Source organism: Oncorhynchus nerka, linkage group LG23, assembly GCF_034236695.1.
Source record: "Oncorhynchus nerka isolate Pitt River linkage group LG23, Oner_Uvic_2.0, whole genome shotgun sequence".
NCBI classification, from domain to species: domain Eukaryota; kingdom Metazoa; phylum Chordata; class Actinopteri; order Salmoniformes; family Salmonidae; genus Oncorhynchus; species Oncorhynchus nerka.
In genome coordinates, this window is record NC_088418.1 from 24,726,572 (window position 1) to 24,750,609 (window position 24,038).

The 24,038-nt window shown below is 41.6% G+C and overlaps 2 protein-coding genes across 2 annotated transcripts; one reads left to right on the forward strand and one right to left on the reverse strand.

Moving 5' to 3' along the window:
- The first annotated feature begins 2,963 nt into the window (after positions 1–2,963).
- On the forward strand, positions 2,964–4,430 carry LOC115106569 (histone H1.0-B). Its single transcript, XM_029629431.2, has one exon. The coding sequence runs from the start codon at positions 3,205–3,207 to the stop codon at positions 3,799–3,801; it is 597 nt and encodes a 198-aa protein (XP_029485291.1). The 5' UTR covers positions 2,964–3,204; the 3' UTR covers positions 3,802–4,430.
- A 5,302-nt stretch (positions 4,431–9,732) lies between these two features.
- On the reverse strand, positions 9,733–23,717 carry rhot2 (ras homolog family member T2). Its single transcript, XM_029629432.2, has 19 exons — positions 23,535–23,717; positions 22,483–22,541; positions 21,755–21,836; positions 21,484–21,527; positions 20,292–20,345; positions 20,049–20,101; positions 19,784–19,892; positions 19,492–19,593; positions 19,289–19,387; positions 17,894–18,002; positions 17,602–17,722; positions 17,210–17,294; positions 16,808–16,953; positions 13,394–13,494; positions 12,437–12,567; positions 12,124–12,204; positions 11,903–12,025; positions 11,547–11,749; positions 9,733–11,358 (listed from the first exon to the last, which is right to left on the reverse strand). The coding sequence occupies exons 1-19, from the start codon at positions 23,569–23,571 to the stop codon at positions 11,241–11,243; spliced, it is 1,857 nt and encodes a 618-aa protein (XP_029485292.1). The 5' UTR covers positions 23,572–23,717; the 3' UTR covers positions 9,733–11,240.
- Positions 23,718–24,038: the final 321 nt, after the last annotated feature.

Consider the following 24,038-nt stretch of genomic DNA (forward strand, 5'->3'; position numbering starts at 1 on the left):
ATCCAATTTGCTGTATTTGTTTGCACCCTAAGACAATGGTTCCATGGCAACCATCCATAACAAACACACAAAACTTGAGCAACATGGAGATTGACATTTCCCATAATACTTTGAGACTGCGGCACCGCACACCAGATCCAGGGAGGGTTTAATAAAAGGCTAAAATCACTATTTGGCAAAGGGATACATTTAGCTGTAACTAAGACTAAGAATTTCTGACACTATGCTTTAGTTCTCCTCTGAGAATATATTGACGTATATGTGCAAACTTAGACCTCACTTGCCTATACTTCTTAAAGTATTGTAAACTACCTGACTCGCCTATACTTCTTAAAGTATTGTAAACTACCTGACTTGCCTATACTTCTTAAAGTATTGTAAACTACCTGACTTGCCTATACTTCTTAAAATATTGTAAACTACCTGACTCGCCTATACTTCTTAAAGTATTGTAAACTACCTGACTTGCCTATACTTCTTAAAGTATTGTAAACTATCTGACTCGCCTATACTTCTTAAAGTATTGTGAACTTTGTTTTCTGAATATGCAAGCTTTGAAATATGTAATTATTATTATAGCTCTACAGGATAGGGGCATGACAGGGAGTTGTCATAAGAAAAATGCTGAATAACAATTGTGTTTTCTTAACAGTGTTCTTATCATTAGGCTGCACTGTCTGCAAAAGTTAATTGTTAATAAGTTAATAAGTTCTTGATTGCCTATGCCTGTCATAATAATTATTGATAAAAAAATTATAATTAATAACAGACAATAATGTATAATTATGTTACTTATTATTACTAATTCCATCATTCTAACAACCATCACCATCATTAATCAATAATTGTAAATTTCCTACATCTAACAATCACAACACACCTTACATCAGAAACAGGAGCAAAACACCCAAATATGGCACTATTATGCAATGATTGCGAGGTGTTACAAATGGCTGTAGATCCTGCACAGATTCAAGTGAGGGTATGTTTACAGTAGCCATAGGTCAATTAATTTACAAACCCTACACTTGGCGCATTGACTACTGATTCATTATGGTCTTCAAATAATCAAAGAATAATGCGATGGATTCTGTTGACCCAACAGGCCGACCGTCCATTGTTAAAGACGCCCCTCTGTCGGTGAAAGTAGGGAGTGGCCTTGTAGCGCGAGAAGTGCGTTTGGGTGCTGTTTTCAGCACCAAACCCTAGGCACAAAACCCCAGACGGAAGAACTACCCTTCTTCTGACACTTTTGAGTGTTCTGTGACCATAAGAAAATTGACAAATATCGATTAAGGAGGCCATGAACGTCCGAAAGAGGTCGACCACTGTTGGCACTCGTCAGCGTGAATACGAATTTTCACTACAAACCTAACGACAGTGCGCGCGCATTCATGCGTTCATTTAGCGCGCTCCCTCATGAACATTCACTCATTCACCCACTAACCCATACATACTGTCGCACACGCATTTATAGGCTACTCATCTGAGAGAGGGAGGAGGGAGAAGAGAAAGGGTCAGAGCGAGGAAGGAGAGAGAGAGCATACAGCAAAACTGTATAGTCGTGGTCCGTCTTTGTGCAGTCTATTCCATAAGATGTTGAATACATTTTTCATACGATTTTGAATACATACGCTATGATGACTAGTAGGCTATTGGCATAACTAGGTATCCTACGACTTGAATAATGGTCAAAATTGGAAACACCACCTGCTACAATTAGCCTAAACCTGCTTGACAGTGTTATGTCACGTTATGGACCAACTGCAAAGTATGACATAAAAAGTTGTGATTCCAAAAAATATATATATTAGGAAAAATAGCACGTCACAATTACTTGATTGAAAACAGTCACAAAGGCCTAATATCAGAAAATGAATTAAAAAGTAATGTGACTTTTACTAAGGGATCCAAGATGGCGTTTGAGCTACAGGGGAAAAATATCAGATGAAAATCTGAAATAAAAACAAACAATTGCAATGTTTCCTGTTGTAACAAATGTAGCCTGTATCACTGCGCATTAAACATTTATAGCAGTGGGAAATATGTGTTGATCCACGCGTAGTCATGTTGTTCAGTCGACGCTCCTATAGACTACCAGCCACTGAACAAAAGAATGTCATCAATGCGCCCTATGTTAAATGATAGGTTTAGTTTTGTGTAGATAGTTGTCACTCACACTTGAGCGAATACCACGTCAAATATCAGATAATCATGTTTCTTTGATGAAAATGTTGACAGATTCCGTGAATTATTATCAGAGAAGCAGATCTTTGGAGGTGTTGGCAACTTTCCTGACAATGGAGCACAGTCGCAAGAAGCATAGTGCCAGTTTGTTTATTCCCAATTCTGCCTTAAAACATCAAAGAAATTAAACGTAACCATTCAACTAAAGCCTATATAAATCTATATTAACAACAGATGCTTTACCCATACATCAGATATTCTGTCATTTATTTATAGGAGGTTTAACAGTAAATAATCTCGACCACGTCACTCAAAGTCAATGGCCGGGCTGTGTTAGTTCGAAAATTATATCGGTGTATTAAAAGCAAAAACGAGCTGTTGCACGGGTCAAACCATGTGCATTCGTTAAAGTATTGATTCATTTTCATTATGCATTCGTCATTTGTATCGTCGGTTCTGTCTGTTTGGGTCAATTTAATAGGAATTCTTCAATATTGATAACAACGCGCAGTGCTTCGGGAAGGTTTTCATGAAATAAAAGTTTATCGGTCAGCGAATTCTATAAAAATATGAATATGCCCGTAAAGCCCAAAGTGTCTACTTTCAAGCCAGTCGATTTTGTAGACATATGCAATTCAATACTTTTTAAATTTAGCAAGAGTTCGAGGATGAAGAAACACAAACGGGACTACGTGAGTTCCATGGAGCCTGCTGGATCAGCTGCTGGCGGTTGGTGTTCTCAATCACGTCCGCGCGTCCGCTTCATAAAGTCAGAGGAACGTTTGTAGAATAAGATGCCTTAATAGAAAATCAGCTGTGACGCGCCATCGTGTGTGGCAAATTTACATCAACTTTTTGTATTATAAAGCTCTGCGTTATAGCTAACCCGGACCTTTCCAGGACTATTACAAGTTAGGAAATATTTATTTAGCAGCTTTTGACGTTTTGTGACAGACGGGAATACTTGAACTGAACCCGCATATTCTCACAGAATTCAACAACTCTCACGAGTCAACTATGGCAGAGACGGCGGCAGCTCCAGCCCCAAAGGCAAAAAAGGCGAAGGCACCCAAGAAACCTGCTTCACACCCGAAATACTCGGATATGATTAAGGCAGCCGTCCATGCAGATAAAAGCCGTGGAGGTGCGTCCAGACAATCTGTCCAGAAGTACATCAAAAGCCACTACAAGGTGGGGGACAATGCCGATTCTCAGATTAAGCTGTCCCTGAAGAGGATGGTGAGTGAAGGGGTCCTGCGCCACACCAAAGGCATCGGCGCGTCAGGCTCCTTCAAACTGGCGAAAGCAGAGGACACCAAAAAGGCACCTAAAGTTAAAACCGTTGTGAAAGCAAAGAAGTCGCCTGTTAAAGCCGCCAAGCCCAAGAAGGTTGCAAAGCCCAAGAAGGTGGCCAAATCACCAGTAAAAGCCAAGAAAGCAAAAGTGGCAGTGAAGAAAGTGAAAAAGTCTCCGAAGAAAGCGGCACCAAAGCCCAAGAAAGTAGCAAAGAAAACCAAGGTGGCCAAGCCAGCCAAGGCAACGAAACCCAAGAAGGCCAAAGCTGCGAAACCCAAACCCAAGGCCGCAGCCAAGAAAGCCGCAAAGAAGAAGTAAATGGACATTTCAGAGAGACTTATTATAATAAAAGTCACTGTAAATACTTTGAGGAAATGTTTTTCGTATATGTAATATTATTTTTGTATGGTCTCATGGGAACTTATACGTGTTTACCTATTGTTTTCCACTCCATTGATGCTGTAAAAGAGGGTCTGGAATTAAAGTGTTGGTGTGTGACAGCATTAATTGTTGGGCTACTATGTACGCTATTAATCCTCTGTGATCTTTGGAAACCTGTAGCATATGGACGGACCTGTGAGAAAATATATGTGACACTAATCTGGAATTATTATTGTTTAGGCTATTGGAACAAGTGAATAGTTATTGTTCTCTTTGCACGAGGTCATTCTGAAAACACACGTTTCAATAGCGAGCATTGTTAAACTATACAATGTATAGAACTGTGTAGGCAATGGACGTCAGCAAGATTTTCAAGTGACGCGTAATGGATCCAAATGCGGACTCTATGCTACTACTTTGTAAACCAAACATGTTCAATTAATTAATGCTACTACTTTGAAAACCAACCATGTTCAATTAATGCAGTCTATTTGTAATACACTGCGGACTATGTATTGCATTACTTTTGAAACTGTTTATAATACAATAAACTTTTCTCATCGAAATATGTGTCACAACTTCACGCGCATTTTATGCATATGCGTAGGCGTACATGTCTAAACGACCGTTCGCAACACTTATTTGAATAAATTGCACAGATTACGTAATCGAGGGGCGATTGAGGAATGAAACAATGATTAACTAAATTCTAAGCATATAAAACGAGTCAAAAGGAGAGCTTCCTTGACATCTGCAACCAGCTGAAAATGTTCGACTCGTATGAAGTTATGCGCCCCGGTATCCAAATTGGTAACATAATGAATGCATGTTTTATGTGGTTTATACGGTTTGACTGAAACTATTAGCTACCGTTGACCTAAAAATGCCATATTTGACTGAATTACCTAGAACTGGGGTCATAGAAAGCCCACTTCAAGGCTTTTTATTTTATTGACCAGATGTAGGCCTACGCTACAGTTAGAACATCACGTCTTAAGACAAAAACAGACATCAACCAACACTACAACCATACATAACACTACCTACACAAACCGACGAAGCTATTACAGTTTTAGAACATGTGCCAATCAATGACCAACAATGGCGGAATATTAAAAAAAACAGTGTTGTTAAATAAACTAGACTTGTAATTTATGTTCTCAAGGTACACCTTTAAAGAAAGTATATTTGACAAATCCTGAACCAAGCCCATAAACCCGATCTAAAGGTCAGAACTGAGTCGAGCTAAAGAAGCATCCTTCGCTAATTTCCTTGTATCATGTCTCTGTAATGTAGGCCTAAACTATAGGTGAAGCAACATTATTTGTTGTGCGGAGCATCTGTTTTAAGCCATAGCTTTTTTTCTGTCCTGCTGTACAGTGCAGATGGGATTTGGACAAGGAAAGGATGCCACCCCTAAAGAAAACAGTTTTTTTCTACCTGAAGTTAACTCGACACTTCCATCTCCTGGTCGCTCTCCATATTTTCATGCGGTTTTCAGTGCAGTTAAAATGTTTCTAAAAGGACAAGAATATTCAAACGTTCTTTTCTTCAAAGTAGCTTAGCATTTATTTTCTATTACTTTTGAACTTTAAACATCAATATTTCAGTTATTCAGATATGCAACTTACTGCTTGTAAAAAAAGGAAAAACTCTTGGTTGGCCTGGTAGGTCTATCCTACCATTTCAACTTCACAGCTGCCTGTGCCCAAGGTAGCCTAAGTGAACAGCTATTTTGCGTTCAGTAGTTCTTCATGGCAAATATGCACTGGAGTCGAGACGAGTTCATTCCAAATATAAAATGTGTTTTAAAAGGTTGCCGTTTTTGAATTTGTGAAACTTTTTGGTCACAATATAGTGACATGCCCATATAGTATTCCAAACCGCAAAGTTGCTTAATTAAATTCAGAGGATGCCAACTGCTCACGTGCAAAAAAGTTCGAAAAAAATAGGTAAATAAAGCAGAGGGCACCTCAGATTTTTTTTTTTAAAGAGTTCTGATAGAATGGTGTGACTGGTTATGCTGTTTGCATTTATTATGCATTTATGTAAAACCTGTATACTTTTACGTGGAGTTTTGCAGAAAATCTATTTGATATTTAGCCATTTGCTTTTGGGCCCTCACATTAAACACACATTGAACCAGTGCACACTAGTGGTGTGTTTTAATGGATTCAAAGGGAAGCCAGGCTTCCCAAAGAAAGTGACAAATAAATAACAAAATAATTAATCTTTTTTCTCTTTGTGTTTCATAATGTTCCAGCTGAATGAATCTCACAGGACAAAGCATTCGAGCGAAACAGCGCCTCTCTGTCTCCTCTCTGTGGAGGCGATCTACAGTTGAAGTCAGAAGTTTACATACTTAGGTTGGAGTCATTAAAACTCGTTTTTCAAGCACTCCACTAATTTCTTGTTAACAAACTATAGTTTTGGCAAGTCGGTTAGGACATCTACTTTGTGCATGACACAAGTAATTTTTCCAACAATTGTTTACAGACAGATCACAATTCCAGTGGGTCAGAAGTTTACATACACTGAGTTGACTGTACCTTTAAACAGCTTGGAAAATCCCAGAAAATGTTGTCATGGCTTTAGAAGATTCAGATAGGCTAATTGACATCATTTGAGTCAATTGGAGGTGTACCTGTGGATGTATTTCAAGGCCTACTTAGTGCCTCTTTGCTTGACATCATGGGAAAATCAAAAGACCTTCACAAGTCTGGTTCATCCTTGGGAGCAATTTCCAAACGTCTGAAGGTACCACGTTCATCTGTACAAACAATAGTACGCAAGTATAAACACCATGGGACCACGCAGCCATCATACTGCTTAGGAAGGAGACACGTTCTGTCTCCTAGAGATGAATGTACTTTGGTGCGAAAAGTGCAAATCAATCCCAGAACAACAGCAAAGGACCTTGTGAAGATGCTGGAGGAAACGGGTACAAACGTATCCATATCCACAGTAAAACGAGTCCTATATCGACATAACCTGAAAGGCCTCTCAGCAAGGAAGAAGCCACTGCTCCAGAACCGCCATAAAAAAAGCCAGACTACGGTTTGCAACTGCACATGGGGACAAAGATTGTACTTTTTGTTGGAGAAATGTCCTCTGGTCTGATGAAACAAAAATAGAACTGTTTGGCCATAATGACCATCATTATGTTTGGAAGAAAAAGGGGTTGGCTTGCAAGCCGAAGAACACCATCCCAACCATGAAGCACGGGGGTGGCTGCATCATGTAGTGGGGGTGCTTTGCTGCAGTAGGGACTGGTGCACTTCACAAAATAGATGGCATCGTGGGGTTGGAAAATTATGTGGATGTATTGAAGCAACATCTTAAGACATCAGTTAAAGTCAAGTTAAAAGCTTGGTCGTAAATGTTTCTTCCAAATGGACAATGACTCCAAGCATACTTCCAAAGTTGTGGAAAAATGGCTAAGGACAACAACATCAAGGTATTGGAGTGGACATCACAAAGCCCTGACCTCAATCCAATAGAGAATTTGTGGGCAGAACTGAAAAAGCGTGTGCGAGCAAGAAGGCCTACAAACCTGACTGTTACACCAGCTCTGTCAGGGGGAATGGGCCAAAATTCACCCAACTTATTGAGGGAAGCTTGCGGAAGGCTACCTGAAACGTTTGACCCAAGTTAAACAATTTAAAGGCAATGTTACCAAATACTAAGAAATAAAAGCTGAAATAAATCATTCCCTCTACTATTTTTTTTGACATTTCACATTCTTAAAATATTGTGGTGATCCTAACTGACCTTAGACAGGGAATTTTCACTAGGATTAAATGTCAAGAATTGTAAAAAACTGTGTTCAAATGTATTTGGCTAAGGTGTATGTAAACTTCCGACTATAACTGTATATGATGCTGTCTGGTCCAAACGAGTATGACATTGTTGCTTCCCATAGCACTGAACGCAAGGGAAGCCAGAGAGCACCTGGTCTCCCTTGACGACAAAAAAAATATATACTAAACTGTGAATGGTCCTGGCGCACCAAAAAAAAGTGCCAGACTCAGCGGGGATTTGGAGTCACTCCTATCAAAGCCCATTGAGAGCATACATCACTGACAGAAAAACACATTGTTGCATCTCGTTGTGTTGTTGTCCTCCAGTGTCTAGCTAGCTAAAATTGTCCCTTTCCTTAATTAGCCATGGATGGAGATAAGGATTTGGACTTGTGGTTTTACTTAATTCTCCATACTGGCCAATGATTATAACAGTGATTCTGGTCCAACCATTAATTCATACATTGTTGTGCTTCTGGCCTGAGAGGATGGAAGTTCAATATGTAGCCAGATGTAGAAGGCTAATGTTAACTAGCTAAGGTTACCCACGATTGGAAGGTAGGCTGGCAAGCAAGCAATTAGCCAGGTAGCATATGACCATTTTTTTTTCTAAACGTGTACTGTATGACAGAGTGATAGACCGTTTCATCAACATGAAAGAGAGAGGATGGCATTGGCATTTCTCTACAAGTAGGGTGAGTCAACATGTTTTTCTACTTCACAGTGTCATTCACCAAAGCCCCATATACTACCCACCACTACAACCTGTATGTTCTCGTTGGCTGGCCCTAGCTTCATATTCGTTGCCAAACCCACTGGCTCCAGGTCATCTTTTAGTCTTTGCTAGGTAAAGCCCCGCCTTATCTCAGCTCACTGGTCACCATAGCAGCACCCACCCGTAGCAGGCGCTCCAGCAGGTATATTTCACTGGTCACCCCCAAAGCCAATTCCTTCTTTGGCTGCCTTTTCTTCCAGTTCTCTGCTGCCAATGACTGGAACGAATTGCAAAAATCACTGAAGCTGGGGTCTCATATCTCCCTCACTAACTTTAAGCACAAGCTGTCAGAGCAGCTCACATATCACTGCACCTGTACATAGCCCACCTGTAAATACCCCATCCAACTTCCTCATTCCCATGTTATTTTTTTTCTCCTTTGCACCCCAGTATCTCTACTTGCACATTCACCTTCTGCACATCTATCACTCCAGTGTTTAATTGCTAAATTGTAATTATTTCACCACTATGGCTTATTTATTGCCTTACCTCCCTTATCTTTCCTCATTTGCACACACTGTATATATACTTTTTTCCCTATTGTGTTATTGACTGTATGTTTGTTTACTCCATGTGTAACTCTTGTTGTTGTTCGTGTCGCACTGCTTTGCTTTATCTTGGCCAGGTCGCAGTTGTAAATGAGAACTTGTTCTCAACTAGCCTACCTGATTAAATAAAGGTTAAATAAAAAAATTGTTTTCTTCTTGCATGAACGCACACACACAGAAATCAGAACCATGGACAGCCACATATTTAGCCTATGTTGATTGGACTAAATTGTTTTTTGGTATATTTTAGTTGTCACTGTCTTAAGACTTAGCAGAGTTGATTTGATGATGTCGAAGGTCAAATGGTGCTGGAATAGCATAGGCACCTCCTGTTTGCTTTGTAACTTGCGGTAACTCTAAATCAATACTTGTTCAGTGGTCCGAAAATGTCAGAAACATTAACTTGCTTGACCATGCTGTAGGTCAGGTAACTGTCTGTTGCTGTACAGGCAATATGCTTTGTGGACGTCACTGGACAGAGGTTGCTATCCAGGTTTTGGGATAAAACAAAAGGTGTGATTGAATTTATTCTACCACTGTCTTATTATCTCTGCCTTTAGTCCTATATATCACTATCGCAGGGCATATGAATTAACAGGTTATAGAACAAACAATGCAATTATCACAACACATAGGTTGTAATATAGCTTATATATTTTTTTGGGGGGGGGCTTGGCTTCCCAGTGATTTTACTCACACACCAACAACACACTCTAATACTCAAACAGTCTGACAGTCAAGGATAGAAGTTTGGCAAAACAGTAAACAATCCTTGTTTTGTTTTATTCAGCATTTCACTTTAGTTGTTTTTATATCACTTTCAATCAATAAGATCCACATCATTTTTTTTCTGTGGCAATAGCAGGTCCCCAACTAAAATAACCAACCAATAAAAATGTATGATTCCCATATTTAAAAAAAAAGAAGAAAAAAAAGAGAGATAATTAATTATACAATCAAAATCTTGACACACAGGTCCATGTATGCACACATGCAAATATACATGTGCACCCACACACACACACGTGGATGATTTAGCAGAAATAACATTTGGGGCCTAAGTTCCAATTTATGGTTGAATGCACATAAAAGCCAAGACAAGGGGAGGCAGATATTTTCCTTATAATGATCATTCAAAGTGTTAATTTGCACGGGGCAGGATTTAGTATTAATACCATAAAATAAAAATGATTTGGCTGTTTTAACATGACTGATTACTTTGAGTAAGGAGGATGCATTACAGAGTTCAGTGTTTCTTTTTCATCAGTCTAATACAATATAGTCACTTCTCTCAACAAGACATTGCTTCCTTCTCAATTCTAATCTGGCAAGCCACAACTACTGCTATTTTGTATTATTATTATTTTTTACATAAATAAATGTATCTAGATCATTTCACCCACAACTGTAGTATTGTAGCAGAAGCTAATGGAGTGATAAGCATGTATTTTACTGGAACGGTCCGTAAGAGAGCGGCTTCTGTATTTGGCAAATCAGGTCTGAAAGTCTATCTCAGTGGCGTGGTCAATGGGAAGACAAGTCTTTAGCTTCTGCAGGGGACATCCTGTGCCCGCTCAGAGTGTCTGTTGCTCGGTTACGTCCTTGCAGCAGGGTCCTCCATAACTTGTGCTCTAAGGCTTGTCTTCACCCTCCCCCGCGATATGGACTGTTTGAATTTGCCATTTTGGTTTCTAACCAGCACCAGACTTTTTAAAGTTTGATATGTTCTTCCAAATTGCTATTACATTTTGAGATTATTTTCCTTAGGAAAGACCACACATTAAAAATAAATCTATCCATTCTCCCGAACACCATGTGGACACGTGGAAAAGTCTTGGGTTTGAAATGTATCTCTTCTTGTATCTGTATATACCCATTTAATAAAGCACCCACATATTCCTAGCAGCTCTTGGGGGAATTGTTGCGTTGCGCACAGGGAGGCTACCGCCTTAGCCTGGATTTTGACACCATAAGGCAGAGCGAGCAAATGTGGTCAGGAGAGGGTGAGAGATATGGTCACGCTCCTCCATTTTGACTGAGATTATTACAGTCAGTCAAGAAGACGTGACTAACTGGAGTAGACTGGAAGAGCAGAGCAAAGACGAGGAGAGGGGAGGTTAGGGTATAAATCATGACAAAGTAAAATGTTTTGTCTGTCTGGTCTAGTGTGTCTAGGTGCTTGGTCTGGAGGATTGGTCTGGAGATTGGGGTTGAGGGAAAAAGAGGGAAGGCGGGCTCCGGTCAGGACCCTAGTCATTTCTGTCGGGCGAAAGCTCTGTACATGGCAAAGCCTAGGACCGCGACCACTGCTGCTCCTAGCGTCACTCTCAGCCAGAAGGATGTGTTGCTCATGTCGGAGCCGTTCAGGTGTCTGTGGGGGGGAGACAAAGGCGTCAATGAAAGGACATATGAAACCGCGTAGAGGTGCAGACATGAAAAAAAGTGACATGATTTTCCAGTTTCTCAAAACTGAATCGCGAAACTATAGATTAAATGGTGAGTGAATCACAGAGGGACCAACAGTTTGCCAAATGTGACAATCAAATAACTAATACGTACGGGAACATGGCGGCCCAGGCCAGCTTGGTGTAGATGTTCTTGCTGGTGGAGTCCAGGGACAGGCCGGAGAAGGGGAGCGGCGGAGGCAGTCGGTGTTTGTAGCAGAACTCTGCCGGAGTCATCCCGTGGAGCTGTCTCACCTCGGGGAGGTCCGCTTTGGAGGCCACCATCACACAGGGAATACTGCTGTCCATGTAGTGTTGCTACAGAAAGGAAAGTAGACAGATGTGGATGAAGACAAAATAGGATACGGCGAAGAGAAAGAGGATGTGGGGAAGAAAGAAACATTGAACAGATTCCTGATCATATCTGTGAAAACCAGAGACGCTCTGAAGAGGACATGAGATGCCACACACCTTGTAGATGCTGGCACAGTAGTCAAAGGAGTGGGGGTCGCTGACATCATACATGAGACAGGCTACGTCACACACCGCGTCCGACTCCTTTAGGAACTTTGTTTCCACGTCCACCTCGTAGAGCTGCCAGGGGAAGACGACAGATGGGAGGTGAGGCTAACACACTCTACCAAAGGTCAGGGGTCAGAGTTGAGGTGAAAGTAAAAAGGTACGGAACTCACGATGAGGAACTTCTCCTGGTTGCTAACTTGGACAGTGTTTATGGTGTAGAGGGAAAAGGCACCGGTGGAACGCTCCTCTCTCTGAAACAAACACACCGACTGTTACTCTTATCATTAGTTGTAGCAATGCTAGTAGTTGGGGCTTTCAACATCATTTCTCAACTCGAACACGTATTGACAAAGCGGAATGGTTTTACAATGAAGAGTTCAATGCGTACTACTAGTAACAAAGTATTAAACGCTTCCTCCAGGAATGTGTGATTCTGTATCGCTATTTAGTCTAAATAACAGGTCAACAGTGAGATGATCGTACCGCTGTGCTTCGGCCAAGGAAGGCCTGGAGGAAGGCAGACTTCCCAGTACCCCGTGGCCCGATCACCTTACAAAGGAACACTGACCGCTGAGTCTGGCCCTTCTCCAGGTCCACAGCCTTCTCCCGCGTCACTGCAGAGGAACACACACAGATAGCGCCAACACAGACACACACACACCGAAATCACAGGGAGTACATATACACGGAGAAACAGACATGTCAGGACAGGGAACCATTGATTAATATGATGGAGCGCTATCAAAGCATTTCAAACATAATCGTATTTCCCCTTGTGGGTAACGCAGGATACATTTTTAATCTGATCTGAGGTGGTAGGACCTCTCCCACATTTATAGCCGCGTGAGCTAAACCTTTTCGACTCTACGGCACAGGCTGAGTGGGTGTGAGACTTACGTCACCCTACCCTAATCCTGCTACCCCATGCAGCCACGCCCCCAGTTTTACACACACGCCAACCAGCGTTCCTGAAGCACCCCTGTGGATGCAGGTTTTCGCTTCAAACAATCCCACTCGGTTTCACTGGATGATGGGTTGAGGTTAATTGACTAATTGACCAATTGAAGGAATGCGACTACGGCATTATTGGTACCCTCAAATAAATGTGTGAATTTTGTTTAATCATTGCATATAATAACTACACAACACACACTCTGGTAGTCTTCACACCAGTCAAATAGCATATTCAAAGTTGACCTTTCAGAGTCACTGCACATCCTCAGAAGGCATACATGTACTGGATATAATTCTGTCTGTAAGGCCTATAGTGAACCAGATTATAGTTCTAATCCTCTATGTACAGCGAGTGAGGTTTACTGCGGCACTAGGATTATAGGTTCTTGTTAACATACAGTCTATTTCCTAGAGAGGCTACTTGCAGCATGTGTAAAAAAAGAAAAAAAAGAAAAAAAATGTGTTGACATGCGTACAGACACAGACCTGTGACTGCAGTGGTTTGGGAGTCCTGCTCAGTGAGAATAGGATAGCCCAGGTATCCCAAGTACTCCAGACAGCGATGGATATCAAGGTACGCTGAAAGCCTGTATATGGAGAGAAGTCACATTGGTGAAATTGGAGGAGGGAATAGGAACACTCACTGTCCTAACCTAAATCCCCTAACACATTCATTTGTACTCACGGACCTCCTTACACTGAAATTCTAAAACATGAAAACCCCCATGGCTGACATACACACAAAGCTACAGTGCCTTATTCAGACCCCTCGACTTATCCCACATTTTATTACATTACAGCCTTACTCTAAAATTGATTAAAATGTTTTTTTTCCCCCTCATCAATCTACACACAATACCCCATCATGACAAAGCAGAAACAGGTTTTGAAATGTTTGCTAATTTCTAAAAATAAAAAACTTAAATATCACATTGACATAAGTATTCAGACCCTTTACTCAGTACTTTTTGAAGCACCTTTGGCAGCGATTACAGCATCGAGTCTTCTTGGGTATGACGCTACAAAGCTTGGCACACCTGTATTTGGGGAGTTTATCCCATTTTTTAAATCCCAGATCCTCTCAAGCTCTGTCAAGTTGGATGGGGAGCATTGCTGCACAGCCATTTTCAGGTCTCTCCAGAGATGTTCGATTAGGTTCAAGTCCGGGCTCTGGCTGGGCCACTCAAGCACATTCAGAGACTTGTCCCGAAGCCACTCCTGCATTGTCTTGGCTGTGTGCTTAGAGTCTTTGTCCTGTTGGAAGGTGAACCTTCCCCCCCCAGTGAGGTCCTGAGCGCTCTGGAGCAGGTTTTCATCAAGGATCTCTGTACTTTGCTCCGTTCTTCTTTCCCTCGATCCTGATTAGTCTCCCAGTCCCTGCCGCTGAAAAACATCCCCACAGCATGTTGCCACCACCATGCTTCACCGTAGGGATGGTGCCTGGTCTCTTCCAGACATGACGTTTGGCATTCAGGCCAAAGAGTTCAATCTTGGTTTCATCAGTCCTTGGTCTGAGAGTCTTTAGGTGCCTTTTGGCAAATTCCAAGCGGGCTGTCATGTGCCTTTTACTGGAGTGGCTTCCGTCTGGCCACTCTACCATAAAAGCCTGATTGGTGGAGTGCTGCAGAGCTAGTTGTCCTTCTGGAAGTTTCTACCATCTCCATAGAGGAACTCTAGAGCTCTATCAGAGTGACCATCGGGTACTTGGTCACCTCCCTGACCAAGAACGTATTTAACGATTCCTCAGTTTGGCCAGCCGGCCAGCTCAAAGAAGAGTCTTGGTGGTTCCAAACTTGGAGGCCACTGTGTTCTTGGGAACCTTCAATGCTGCAGACATTTTTTCATACCCTTCCCCAGATATGTGCCTCGACACAATCCTGTCTCGGAGCTCTACGGACAATACCTTCAACCATTATGGCTTGGTTTTTGCTCTGACATGCACTGTCAACTGTGGGACCTTATATAGACAGGTGTGTGCCTTTCCAAATGATCAATTGAATTTACCACAGGTGGACTCCAATCAAGTTGTTGAAACATATCCAGGATGATCAATGGAAACAGAAGCACCTAAGCTCAACTTAGAGTCTCATAGAAAAGGGTCTGAATAGTTACAGTGGGGCAAAAAAGTATTTAGTCAGCCACCAATTGTGCAAGTTCTCCCACTTAAAAAGATGAGAGAGGCCTGTAATTTTCATCATAGGTACACTCCAACTATGACAGACAAAATGAGGAAAAAAATCCAGAAAATCACATTGTAGGATTAATGAATTTATTTGCAAATTATGGTGGAAAATAAGTATTTGGTCACCTACAAACAAGCAAGATTTCTGGCTCTCACAGACCTGTAACTTCTTCTTTAAGCGGCTCCTCTGTCCTCCACTCGTTACCTGTATTAATGGCACCTGTTTGAACTTGTTATCAGTATAAAAGACACCTGTCAACATCCTCAAACAGTCACACTCCAAACTCCACTATGGCCAAGACCAAAGAGCTGTCAAAGGACACCAGAAACAAAATTGTAGACCTGCACTAGGCTGGGAAGACTGAATCTGCAATTGGTAAGCAGCTTGGTTTGAAGAAATCAACTGGGAGCAATTATTAGGAAATGGAAGACATACAAGACCACTGATAATCTCCCTCGATCTGGGGCTCCACGCAAGATCTCACCCCGTGGGGTCAGAATGATCACAAGAACGGTGAGCAAAAATCCCAGAACCACACGGGGGGACCTAGTGAATGACCTGCAGAGAGCTGGGACCAAAGTAACAAAGCCTACCATCAGTAACACACTACGCCGCCAGGGACTCAAATCCTGCAGTGCCAGACGTGTCTCCCTGCTTAAGCCAGTACATGTCCAGGCCCGTTTGAAGTTTGCTAGAGAGCATTTGGATGATCCAGAAGAAGATTGGGAGAATGTCATATGGTCAGATGAAACCAAAATATAACTTTTTGGTAAAAACTGAACTTGTTGTGTTTGGAGGACAAAGAACGCTGAGTTGCATCCAAAGAACACCATACCTACTGTGAAGCATGGGGGTGGAAACATCATGCTTTAGGGGCTGTTTTTCTGCAAAGGGACCAGGACGACTGATCCGTGTAAAGGAAAGAATGAATGGGGCCATGTATCGTGAGATTTTGAGTGAAAACCTCCTTCCATCAGCAAGGGCATTGAAGATGAAACGTGGCTGGGTCTATCAGCATGACAATGATCCCAAACACACTGCCCGGGCAATGAAGGAATGGCTTCGTAAGAAGCATTTCAAGGTCCTGGAGTGGCCTAGCCAGTCTCCAGATCTCAACCCCATAGAAAATCTTTGAAGGGAGTTGAAAGTCCGTGTTGCCCAGCAACAGCCCCAAAACATCACTGCTCTAGAGGAGATCTGCATGGAGGAATGGGCCAAAATACCAGCAACAGTGTGTGAAAACCTTGTGAAGACTTACAGAAAACGTTTGACCCTTTGCCAACAAAGGGTATATAACAAAGTATTGAGATAAACTTTTGTTATTGACCAAATACTTATTTTCCACCATAATTTGCAAATAAATTCATTAAATCCTTGTCTGTCATTGAAGTGTACCTATGATGAAAATGACAGGCTTCTCTCATCTTTTTAAGTGGGAGAACTTGCACAATTGGTGGCTGACTAAATACTTTTTTGCCCCACTGTATGTAAATACGGTATGTTTTTTTATTTGTAATAAATTTGCTAAAATGTCTAACAACCTGTTTTTGCTTTGTCATTATGGGGTATTGTGTGTAGATTTTTGAAACGTATTTAATCCATTTCAGAATACGGCTGTAACGTAACAGAATTGAGGAAAAGTCAAGGGGTCTGAATACTTTCCGAAGGCACTGTACATACCAAGATCGCTTCAAAGCAAACAAGGGTCAATACTCACGTCCATTGACACACGTAGCCATGATTGGAAATGTAACCCTCGTCTGTGGTTGAGACAGCCGTGTACACGTCTGCGCCCCAGGGCATGTAGGGAAACACACTAAAGAGATTCTTGAGCTCCGCGGGAGAGAGGGCAGAGTCCTTATCCTGGTGTAAAAATAAATATTGTAGAGGGGTAAAACACACCACTAAGCCCTAACAAACTTTCAGCAGCCCTAAAAACAGCCATGCTGTTGGAGTGGGGGTACATTTCAATGCCTAAAATTAACTGCGGGCGTTCTAATTAAAAATGTGTATTCTCTGTCCACTTCAAATATAACCTGCTTAGTGCATTGTTGACAAATAGACAGATGGATATAAATAAATGGACTTCCTGATTGATGCCACTGAGGCGGTCACACACCTCGTCATACTTGTCAAACAGCCTCTGGAGAAACTGGTGACCCAGATGATTGAGCTCGGTGGTGCAGCCCACGGGCACCCGTAACCTGGCAACACACAACAAACAGCCATATAAATACCTGGGCTTACCGTACACACACACAAACAAACCCACGAGACGTTACTTGCCTGAGGTTTAGCTAACGGAACGATCTATCGCTCTGGCTTGACAAATGAACATAAATCGTGTAAGGCCAGGATGTTTTCTGGAAAACACCCGACTCACCAAAAACCTTTGAGACAATACTCATGCAGTATCATCTTCAATATTACAACATGGGGGAGGTAACCAACTGTCTCGAACACGTCTGGGATTGGGTCAGAAACACAAAGTAGTGGAGCCAAAACACCTACTGTGGGTATAGGTAGTCATCCGTCAGCTCCAGCGAGTCATCGTAACCAAACTTCCTCAGGATGGTCCACGTGGTCTCGTGCCGACCCCTCTGGATGAACAACGTGTTGAGGAACAGGAAGCCTGGTGATAGAGGATACAATAGAATCATGTCTGTTATGTCGCCATCTTATCACGTCGGCTCCACACTAACTATTGGCGCTACTAGCAACACTGAATTTCACAAGAGGCTAAACCCAACAGGTCATATATCATCAAAGGCTGAGCCATCTCACTGTCGGGTTCATCCCTCACCGTTCAGGGTAAGGCCGTTGTCCTGCACCCCGTCGCTCGTGTTCTTCCACACCACAGTCTTCACGTCCTCCAGAGCTTGAGAGGCTAGAGGGTTCCCGAAGCACGATTTCTGAGGAACCACACACACACACACACACACACACACACACACACAGAGTTGAACTATACCCGGCTGCTCCAATGGCCATGCCAGTTTTACACCTTGCCTGCAATTTCTCTCTTAAGGATGTACGTGTGGTGCGCGCATGTACACTACCGTTCAAAAGTTTGGGGTCACTTAGAAATGTCCTTGTTTTTGATAGAAAAACACTTTTTTGCACATTAAAATAACATCACATTTATCAGAAATACAGTATCGACATTGTTAATGTTGTAAATGACTATTGTATCTGGAAATGGCTGCTTTTGAATGGAATATCTACATAGGCGTACAGAGGCCCAATATCAGCAACCATCACCCCTGTGTTCCAATGGCACGTTGTGTTACCTAATCCACGTTTATCATTTTAAAAGGTTAATTGATCATTAGAAAACCCTTTTGCAATTATGTTAGCACAGCTGAAAACTGTTGTTCTAATTAAAGAAGCAATAAAACTGACCTTCTTTAGACTAGTTGAGTATCTGGAGCATCAGCATTTGTGGGTTCGATTACAGGCTCAAAATGGCCAGAAACAAAGACCTTTCTTCTGAAACGCATCAGTCTATTCTTGTTCTGAGAAATTAAGGCACTTACATGCGAGAAATTGCCAAGAAACTGAAGATCTCGTACAGCGATGTGTACTACTCCCTTCACAGAACATCTCAAACTGGCTCTAACCAGAATAGAAAGAGGAGTGGGAGGCCCCGGTGCACATGTGAGCAAGAGGACAAGTACATTATTAGTGTGTCTAGTTTGAGATACAGACACCTCACAAGTCCTCAACTGGCAGCTTCATTAAATAGTACCCGCAAAACACCAGTCTCAACATCAACTGTGAAGATGCGACTCTGGGATGTTGGCCTTCTAGGCAGAGTTGCTGTGTCCAGTGTCTGTGTTCTTTTGCCCATCTTAATTTAAAAAAAATATTGGCCAGTCTGAGATATGGCTTTTTCTTTGCAACTCTGCCTAGAAGGTCAGAATCCCAGAGTCGCCTCTTCACAGTTGACGTTGAGACTGGTGTTTTTTGCGGGTACTATTTAATGAAGATGCCAGTTGAGGACTTGTGAGGCGCATTTCTGATCAATTTGAAGTTATTTTAATAGACAAAAGAAATGTGCTTTTCTTTCAAAAAACAAGGACATTTCTAAGTGACCCCAAACTTTAGTGTATATATTAGTAGTGTATATATTAATAGATTAATTGACGTATGGTGGATAGATTAAAGGATGGATGGGTGAGTGTTATTTGATTCTCACCTGGAAGCAGTTGAGTTCAGTGTCACTGAGGATGCGGTCATGGTCCTGGTCTGAGATGCTGAAGACTCGGCTGAGTGCTCGGACACACATGGACTTTAACTGGAAGTAACATCAGCACACAGACACAGTTAACACTCAACAAAGCAAGATTCCGCAATAAAACCAGGTCATTCCAAAGCGATCCTCAAAATGTCCTCCCTGACCTGTTTGTCTTCCGGGTCGTAGAGCGGGGCGGTGGGGTGGAGCACAGCCTTCTGAGCGTAGTAGAACAGTTCAGAGATGTTCTTCAGGTTCTTGGCAGAACACTTGGGAGAGAAAAGTCAAAACCTCAGGTTTGCCTAATCATAGGTGTGTTCAAACAAAAACAGTTCAACTAAATATTGTTTGCATAAGATTGGTGGGAGTAATTATTGTGGCGAAATCAGGTCCTCATTGCGCTGAGTGAGTGGGGAGGCCACTGAAGAGAGCAGAGTGAGTCTGAGATGCAAGCCTTACCTCTACACAGGTCTCAATCTCAGAAAACTGGTTCATGATAGGTAGAATGGTCTCCATGGAGCTCCCAGAGCGAAGGTCCGATTTATTCCCCACTAGGATTATGGGAACTCTGTGACATCATAAGGAATGAATTTAAGATCAAAGATATCTAAATGTTTTATGACACAAAAGGCCAAAGAGGCTAGTTCAAGCACAACACTTTTAGGCAAGGACGATGTACACAAGCTTCAAAGCAAATGTCATCGAAACAACAGTATGTACATACTTATTCCCCTTCTCTGCTTCGCCATTTACCAAGGGGATCCATTTTGTTCGGATCTGAAAAATGAGTAGCATAAGAAATTATAGCAAAACACTAATAAAATCTCCCATTTATCATATTGATCCCATACTGTAGGCTACATTATACAAATGCTTGTTATACCATGCCAAATGCTTCCATATTGGTTTCTCCAAGAAGGAAATTTAAGATCTATAAAAGACAGTGTACATGTGTGAGAGAGGATACCTTGTCTATAGTTTCCTCCTGGGTGACGTCATAGACCACACACACCACGTTGGCCTGCAGGATTTGAGAAATCATGGTTGGAGTGCAAGGTCTTTATTATCAACTAAAGGACGCAATCGAACACATTCTCCAAATGAACTCAAATGATTGTGATTTTGTCAGGTACAGCTGGGAAAGGCTCACTCCAACACATACTGAACACATGGTTAAATAATGAGGCGAGATCAACTGGTGGTCATCTACAGATGCTTCTTCTGTTCATTAGTGCACTTTGTCTGTTAAGTTTCGGTTAGAATAGTAAAAAATGGTTTTAAACATTAAAATTGCACTATGCATTATATGGGTTGAATGCTGTAACACAGAATAAAAGAATTAAGAAAAGTCCCATGATGGTAGTGACTCCACATTACAGCTTATCACCTATTAACCATCAGTTAATAAGTGAGGGCACACAGTGTGTTGTGAATTCTGTAACGAATGTATTGTAATGTTGTTAAAATTGTATAACTGCCTTCATTTTGCCGGACCCCAGGAAGAGTAGCTGCTGCCATGGCAACACAAAGTTATTCACATTACTTTAATTAAATATTTACGTTGTGTATATTACATTTGTTTTATTTGATCACTATTATTTCATTCCAAGTCATCAGCTCATCTCTTTAGAGCTGCTGCCTATGCTGTCTGAAAAAAATCACTATTTTAGTAGTTTTCATTGTAAATAAGGCATACTTTTATGACTGCTGAATAACAATACCTCGCAAAGCAACTGCTCCCTATGTATCCCCTCTTGACTGCACATTCTTCTATCTCTTACGTGGCAGGCATAAAAGAAACAGACCAGACAAGTAGCCACGCAATGGATTATGGTGATTGTAGTATGTTATCATGTTTTCTGCGCATTGATCTCACAGGGAAAAAAAACAAAAAAAATGACTTAACCGACATCAGTCAATTAGTTGTTTAAAAACAGAAAAATAACAGATATTTTGATTAATAGCTTAGCACTACCTGTTCAGCTAGCGTGAAGTTTCCCCTAGACGCTGATCTTGGGTCAGTTTAGTATTTTCCCCACTAATGGTTAATGTTAGGATTGAGGGAGGGGAAGCGGATCCTAGATCTGTACCTAGGGGAAACTTCACCCATGGGCGTTCAGCTAAGGAAGAGGTGGGTCAACACTGAGAACTAGCCTTACCTTGATAATCTCCTCTCTGAGGACCTCATCAGTCTGTTCCGTTTCTATAGGGCCAAGACAATGCACTCAATTTAATCAACTGATAACCAGTTGATAACAGTTACAGCACCTCATCAGCAGCAGCACTGAATTGGACCGATAAGCAAGCAATTACACTTAACCAGACTTTCTGGCAGCTAGGAAGATATCCGGTCTTCATAGAAACGCACAGGCACATACACAGACTATAGCAAGATAGTTGTATTAGGCCACTGAGTGAGCAGCACCTCACCTGAGTAGTCCACTATGTGTGTGGGCACCTTCTCTGGAGTGACATCGGCAGGGATAGTGATCTCCTCAGCTCGGAGGGGCACCTAAGGGGGATTACATAGATTCAACAGTCTGACAGAGGGACTCCATTAACCTTTAATTAGCTTGGAACTGACAGGCTGAAATTAACTTCATGGTTAGAGTGTGAGGAGTGTTTAGGCATTACACTGTCTGACACTGGGATAATGACTTGGAAATGTCCTCTTTTTTGGATAAGGTGAGGAGAAGTGGCATATTATGAGTCATTATCTCCCCTGTAACTATTCCCCAGGTCGTTGCTGTAAATGAGAACGTGTTCTCAGTCAACTTACCTGGTAAAATAACGGATAGAAAATAAATACAAAGAAAATATTACAATAACGAGTGCTTATAAATGCAAAGTAAAGAGGACGAGTGGAGGTTTATTTTCGATACCAATCACACTCTCACAGTTGAATAGAGCCACCCTCTGTGTGCTGTGGTGTAGATAGCAGACAGTGTGTATGCAAACTTTGAATGTACCAAGTCACTGAGAATGCTGCTTTTGTACGGTGTAGCAGTAGCCAGTGGATACATATTTTATAAATAAGCTGACTCTTTAGTCATCAATGTAGTGTTTGCATTCGGTGGGTATAATTTGTTAGAGTGTCAGCACTGCAGACAAAACTAAAAAATAAACCAGTGGGAATGTACAGTCATAGCTACACTTACATGCTCAGGAAACTCCTCCCCAACCAATGACATGATGAGTGATGTTTTGCCCACCTTGGCTGTTGACAGAGGGGTGAAAAGTGGAACGAGACATTATTGAAAAAGGAGGAAAATGAAACCTGGAAGAAGAGTATTTCTGGACTGCAAAACACATTTCACCTTGAGGTCATACCCTCAGGTAAATAGATCACATTCTCCAGCTCATAAGTAGCCAGAGCTGGATTACATGGGGGGCTAATACTTAAGCTGAACTATAACTAAGTCCTAAATCTAAATGTAGTCTAAGTTTATTATAACTAGCTAGTTAAATGTCTTTATTTTATTAACCACAGAGTACGGCCTGATAAGGGGTTCTCACTGACATTCTCTTGTTGAGTTGACATGAATAGGTCTGTTCATGAATAGCCTATTCAAATAGAGGGGCAAACAAAGTAGCTAAAGTTACAATGCAGCTAGGTATACAAAGATAATTATTAGGAAAATACTTGGTGGTAGTTACTTGTAACTTGTTTGCTAACTAGCTAGAATATATATGTTTTTTCCCCAACAACCAACCACCAATATTGTCAGCAAAACATGTCAAATAAGAAAAATCCTCTTTAGCACACTTGGTGGCAAGGTTTCTAAGTTGGTTTGCTAGCTAACGCATGAGAAAAGATGTTGACAGTTAACTAGCTAGCTAAATACCTAGCTACTAACTTCTACCTAGCTACTAACTTGGCTAGTTAACGTGGGGCTAGTACTGTAAGTGCATGTGCAAAACAACACGTAACGTTACTGACTAACGTTAGTACTGTCAGATTTGGTGCTGTCTAACTCGCTAATGTCAGACTAGCTATGTTATGTAGCTAAAACATAATGATGTGGTGGCTGCCAATGCTATAACATTGGGTAATTAGCTAGTAATTCACGGGGGGAATCCAGATTTATAGAAAACTGCAGGTTTCCATCAGGCAGTCTGTAGCTAACAACAAGGCGTTAGCTGTACAGTAGCTAACTAACGTTAGCACGCTGAATATATGCGTGTCAATATCAAAACAGGATTTACTTACGTTCCCCCAATAACAGTATCCTGACATCTCGTTTCATGTTTCGCTCCCTTGTCCAATGAGTGTACTCTGCTGGGTCTTATGCGTCTAAATTATTTTGACTTTTTAACCGCAGTTCAGGTAGCTAGCTACCTCTCGGACCCATTCCAGCTAGCTAGTAGCTCCAGTTAGCTAGCAGCACCCAAGGAGAAATCTAGTGGCTTCCGGTTCAAGAGAGCCAAAAATAGCGCCCACTGTCGTCGGCAGTGTGGGCGAACTTTTAGCTACTGTAACAATATCATGTGTACCAAGTACAGTAAGTTAGCGGTTTTAAGAATGTCCTCTCTATAAGACTGAGGCAAAAAAAGAAAAAGCAAACAACCAATTTATTGACTCCACAATGTCAGATTTCATTTCCCAATTTTCCCAATACTTAAATCAAATCGAATCAAAGTTTATTTGTCACGTGCGTCGAATACAACAAGGGTAGACCTTACAGTCAAATGCTTACTTACATGATCTAACCAA